The sequence below is a fragment of the Budorcas taxicolor genome, chromosome 1 (genome assembly GCF_023091745.1).
Source record: "Budorcas taxicolor isolate Tak-1 chromosome 1, Takin1.1, whole genome shotgun sequence".
Taxonomy (NCBI): Eukaryota; Metazoa; Chordata; class Mammalia; order Artiodactyla; family Bovidae; genus Budorcas; species Budorcas taxicolor.
Genome location: NC_068910.1, coordinates 158,103,401 through 158,109,400, shown reverse-complemented (window position 1 = coordinate 158,109,400; position 6,000 = coordinate 158,103,401). Strand labels below are relative to the sequence as shown.

At 35.6% G+C, this 6,000-nt stretch overlaps 1 protein-coding gene across 1 annotated transcript in view; it reads left to right on the top strand.

The window, feature by feature from the left end:
- Positions 1-210: 210 nt before the first annotated feature.
- Positions 211-6,000, top strand: part of NLGN1 (neuroligin 1) — a 755,412-nt gene continuing 749,622 nt past the window's right edge. The window contains exons 1-2 of the mRNA XM_052661504.1: positions 211-703; positions 1,137-1,196. Coding sequence (XP_052517464.1) covers positions 211-703; positions 1,137-1,196 — 553 coding nt within the window. The remainder of the gene's footprint in view (positions 704-1,136; positions 1,197-6,000) is intronic.

Genomic DNA, 6,000 nt, shown 5'->3' with positions numbered 1-6,000 from the left:
GTCTGATAAATAGTGATGATTGAAGATGCTACTTCAATACACGTGAAATCAATGGAGATACTGGCTGCACGAAGAGCTTTCTGAGCTTTTCTTGACAAACTCGCCTCTAAGAAATCAGAGGTGTAGTCTACCAATATACGGTTTTTCTCAAGTGGATACAAATACCTGTGACTCACTGTAACCAGACAACTGTACAACTAATGTGGGACCATGGCAGTGCCCAGATGCACGTGGCCAGATTATGTTTGGAGAGCAGTCATGGCCTGCTTGGTACACAGGGGGTTGGGTGCCTCATTGACTCTGTGTGTGTTAAGCTGTTTGCTTCACGCTGCCCATGTGCTCACACAAAAATTGGATGATGCAGACCCACTGGTGACTACCAACTTTGGCAAAATAAGAGGGATCAAGAAAGAACTCAATAATGAAATTTTGGGTCCTGTTATTCAGTTTCTTGGTGTTCCATATGCAGCCCCACCAACAGGGGAACATCGTTTTCAGCCTCCAGAACCACCATCTCCTTGGTCAGACATCAGGAATGCTACTCAGTTTGCTCCTGTCTGCCCCCAGAATATCATTGATGGCAGATTGCCGGAAGTCATGCTTCCTGTGTGGTTTACTAATAACTTGGATGTGGTTTCATCATATGTACAAGACCAGAGTGAAGATTGCCTGTATTTAAACATATACGTCCCAACTGAGGATGGTGAGTTTACTACAGGAAAAACAGGGAGATATATTTATATTTCTCTTTTTTATTCTAACGATATTAATTTTTATGTACTGATAGCATGCATGGCTTTTCCTGTTGGCATGTAGACATATTTTACATGCGTGCATGCCGCTCTGTTTATGTGTGTTAGTGTCTCTGTTCTTATTTTTCCCTGTGCCTACTTCTTTTCTTTCCTCTGCAGCACGTATATTTAGGTAGAAATGGGTTCCTAATTTCCATTTCTTACCGAATGACTTCTGAGAAGATGCATCAACATTTCTCCATTGCATGTGCAGACTCAGCGAAGTTGGGGATCTCTCGCACTCAGTAAATGCAGGAGCATATTAAGTTAGATAGTGGTGTTGCATGTTCCGGCGGTCTGTGATGGAGCGCCATGTTATTTTCTAGTCTTCTATTCATTTTTCAGTAAAAAGAATATCCAAGGAATGTGCCAGAAAACCCGGCAAGAAAATATGTAGAAAAGGAGGTATGTATAAAAGTGGAAATAAAAAAATGGGGGAAACAGCTTGCAGAGGAGGAACAAGATATTCTCCTTAAGGATGATTTGCTGATGCTGGAAGTGAATGGCTAGGTGAAACCTGGAATTTAATGAAGGCTGTCAAAGAATAGAAAGATGGTTGAGGAGAGCTCTAGCTGACTAGACATTGACAAAGCTCCTTGGTGGAGCCTTGTGTTGGTGCTGGTAGCATGGGCAGGATTTGAATCTCTGCTTTGAGTTTGGGTATAGAGAAGATACTTAGGTAAATACATTGCCGGCAGGGTAACCAAAGATATTCCTTCCTAGCTCGTCAACTTGGATCTCCGAACCTTTTTTTTTTTTTTTTAACAGATAATAGATTCCTGTTTCTTTTATAGGAAACAGGTCACAAAAACCTAGTTTTTGTTTGTTTATCCTTAGTTCTCTCTGAATATCCTATGGACTTTCTCATATAAGGGTAAATTTGCTGTAACTATTGGGCAATCACCGTTATTAAGTAATGGTATATTTTCCCAGACAGTCTTCCTATTTTCAGTCATTCCTCCAGAAAAAAAAAAAAGAGATTTGCAGCTTTTTATACTAAATATTTACAGTCTTAAAATTGCTTTAACATTTTTATATTTATGTTAAACAATTTAAAACATAGGGAAGAACATGATTCAGAAGCTACAATTAAATCAACCTTCAAATCATCCTCTAGCCAGATTGAGCAAATGTAGACACTGACAGCTGCAAGCTTGCATCTGAATGTAGCTTGTCCACACTCCGTTTTTATATAACATCCAGTAAATCACTCATAGGAGAGTATGATTTTCTCTGGCAGTAAATTATCTAAGTGTTATTTTGACCTTATTATAACTTTGCCGAATTTTCAATCTTCATACAGAAGTCATATTAATATTCTAGTGCTGTACATTCTCTCTCTGTATGCACTTCTAATCTCCTGGCTGGACCAAGTCAGATTTCATTACAACATCCTTGTGGGGTGGGGAGTGTCTAAACTGTTCGTTTTTACTGCAGTTGCATTATCTGGAAGAAGCTTCATATAACCAAGTCCTCAATTGTAGATCAGAAGTATTTGGATTAATTGGAGTTTTGTTTTGTTTTTGTTCTTATTTCTTTGGTTAGACTCATAGAACTGGATTTAACCTTCATTTTATTATTAATGTCATGATTTGGGCTGAAAGAATAGTATACTTAAGAAGGTGGATATGGAGGCAACAAAGATGTTTTAAATAACTAAAAAAAAAGTCTCTTGTTTTTTCCCAAATGAGAATAACTGCAGTAATTTACATGCTTTCAACTAATGTACAGTACTGCAGTAGTTATTATTATGCAGCTTATCAAGTATGTGTAATTAGCTAAGTGACTTTCGCCTCCTATCACAAAGATGTTGATTTACAAAGTCATAAATAAAGATGCTATTGAAGAATGCATAAATAGAGCATAATACATAAAAATGTGTACAATCAAAAAATGATAAGGACATCAAAAGGTAAGCTAGTGAGAAAGTGACCTTTCTTCTCATACAACTTCAGAAGGAAAAGGATTTGTTAAAAAATTATCTTTCATTGTCCTTTAGATTGTTGGTTCCATCTGCTTTATGAGACAGTTGGCAAAGAAGTATGTAAGCTGTGCTATTTACTTTGGCAAACTTTGAACTAATTTATAATTAGCCTGAGGACAAGATCTATAGATACCTACATCAGTCTGTGTTGTTTATAGTCCACATCTATTGTGTTTTTATATTAAGAATTCTAAAAACTTGGTTTACTTTGGTATTCACTATATTATTAATAATTTATGCTTACTTATTTGCTACTTTTATATTATCCTAGAATCTAAATAACAAAAATTTTAATGCAATTTTTTATAATTAATAGTTTTTTTAAAAAAGAAAATAAATTTTAGAGCTAGTCTTTTACATAGAGTAGTTGAAGTTTTTCCCCAAACTTTCACCTTTTTTTTTTCTTTTTCTATCATGAAGTGTCTATTTGGGTCATTTCCAGAAATCATGTTTTCCTGGTTGAAAAATATTAATCATTTCATGTGTATGTATATACAAATATATATATTGCAAATAGACTGTGAGTTCTTCAACAAAATTCTGGAAGTTTATAAAGGATGATTTAGGAAGTATAGGAGTAGTTGTGTTGCATTTTATCTAGGTACCAATAAAATTCTGGCTTATTATTCATCTCTTTTTTTTAAATTGTGTATGGTCATCTGCAGAGGCAGATGGACTCCTACCCTTGTGTCAATCTGTTTATGCTATATTCATTCAAAAATATTCCTTAATTGCCTATTATAGGCACTGTCAGTAATGAATGAAACAAAGTTCTGTCTTCCTATAGAACTTACATTCAAGTAAGTTTACAAAGAACAAATATTTTCTACACTTTTAATGCGTATGAGAGGAAGAAATCTTATTTCTCTAAGAGATGCCTTGCTGTGATTTTTAAATAAAGTCTTTATAAGATTTTTTTCCTGTGCAAGTGAAGAAAAAACCATATTTTTACCAATCGGCTTCCTCTCATTTACGACAGGTCCCAGTTGTACCCTTTAATCCATCTTTTTAAATTTCCCATGATAGTTTTAGCCATATGTTAATTACTCTCTAGATATTTCTTTAGGGTTTTATCCTTGCAAAATTGAAAGAAAGGATTAATGCTTAAAATGAGATGACTGCCAACACTTGGCCACATGGGCAGATGATATGTGATATAAATTGGAATTTGGATATAGAGGACTGACATCTTATCACCAAAACTTTATGAAGAAAGTATATGACTGCCCTTACTTTAGAAATATGAAAGTAGGTTCTGTGAATACTTTTAAATAGTACATGTGTTTTCTCACTGTCCAAAGATTCCAGCATAGTCCTCTTGACTGCAATCAGGAGTAGCTTTAATTTGCTTATGTTTCATTTTTGCATTCTCTAGTTTGCTCTCTCGTGAGAGTTGCCAACAAACAGGAATATGGTCAAATACTAGGCAGTAAACATGAGAAGGAAGAACAAGGGACCCAGAGAATCCACTGGAAATCAATTGGCTTACGGATACCCTAGAGATGTTTAGCTTTGTATTTCTCCAGTACTTTGACTGTTATTTGCACAGCTCTTCTAAGGTGAATGCAGAATCAGTTTTCATTTCTGCACAAGTTTTTTTTTACCCCAGTTTTACTGTGTAGAAAACTAGAATCTCTATATATGGCTCTGGTACAATTCTTGACTCCTTGAGAAGTTTATTCCTGATTTTCATAAATATTTTACTGTTCCATACTGTGTTCAGTAGTCTTTACCTGAGATACTATTGAATTCATTCAAGAGCCTTCTCCATAAAGTTAAGGTTTATTTGGTAGTTTATTGAACATAGAAACTGGTATTTTCCTAATGATATGTGTATAAAAGTGACTACTATTGTTGTCAGTGTGTTTAGGATTTTAAAGGGGAATTGTATTCCAGAATATTCTTTCTTCATGCTTATACAATTTTATCTAATTTCTTTCTTCACTTACCAAATGTTTATTGAGTCCTTACTCTGTGCTGGTTAGATTACCACTCTAGGTCCCCAAAATATATCAATAAAATATAAAAAGCAAAAACATCTTTACCCTCTTGGAGCTTATATCTTAGTGTATGGGACACACTCTAGATGATAAACACAATAAATGACTAAATTTAAAGGGTTTCAAAAGAGAGAAATTAACAGGGTATGGAGGCTTAAGTGTCTTGTGGAACATGAAAATAATAGTGTTGTCCTCTTCGGTAAAGGTCTGAAGGAAATGAAATAAGTATATGAGGAAAGAACACAGCAAAGAGCAAGTACAAAGGTATTAAGATTAATTCTGCCTCCTGTATTTAAGGAACAACTGGGAGTATGGTGAATCTGGAAAGAGTATGGAATGAGAGCAGCAATGATCTTTATATTAAAGAGGTCTTTATATTGACTTTAAATTGACTTCGAATATTGACTAATATATGACTTTATATTAAAGAGGTCATTCTGGCTGACATATTAAGAGTAGATTGTAGAAGAGTATGGAGAAACTGGGAGAGCAAATAAGAGGCTGTTGTAGTTTGAATCAGACATCAGCCGGATCCAGGCACAGACCAGACAAGTAAGAATAGAAGTGGAAGTCTTAATACATTACAGATATGTTTCTTAATCGTTTGGTTATGGACTGTGAAAGTAAATGAACAGTCAGAGAAGATTCCTAGATTTTGATCTGAATACCTAGAAGAATAGACCTTTGACTGTGTGGATCACAATAAACGGTGGAAAATTCTGAAAGATATGGGAATTCCAGACCACCTGACCTGCCTCTTGAGAAACCTATATGCAGGTCAGGAAGCAACAGTTAGAACTGGACATGGAACAACAGACTGGTTCCAAATAGGAAAAGGAGTACGTCAAGGCTGTATATTGTCACTCTGCTTATTTAACTTCTATGCAGATTACATCATGAGAAACGCTGGGCTGGAAGAAACACAAGCTGGAACCAAGATTGCCAGGAGAAATATCAATAACCTCAGATATGCAGATGACACCACCCTTATGGCAGAAAGTGAAGAGGAACTAAAAAGCCTCTTGATGAAAGTGAAAGAGGAGAGTGAAAAAGTTGGCTTAAAATTAAACATTCAGAAAACGAAGATCATGGCATCTGGTCCCATCACTTCATGGGAAATAGATGGGAAACAGTGGAAACAGTGTCAGACTTTATTTTTCTGGGCTCCAAAATCACTGCAGATGGTGATTGCAGCCATGGAATTAAAAGACGCTTCCTGGCCCAG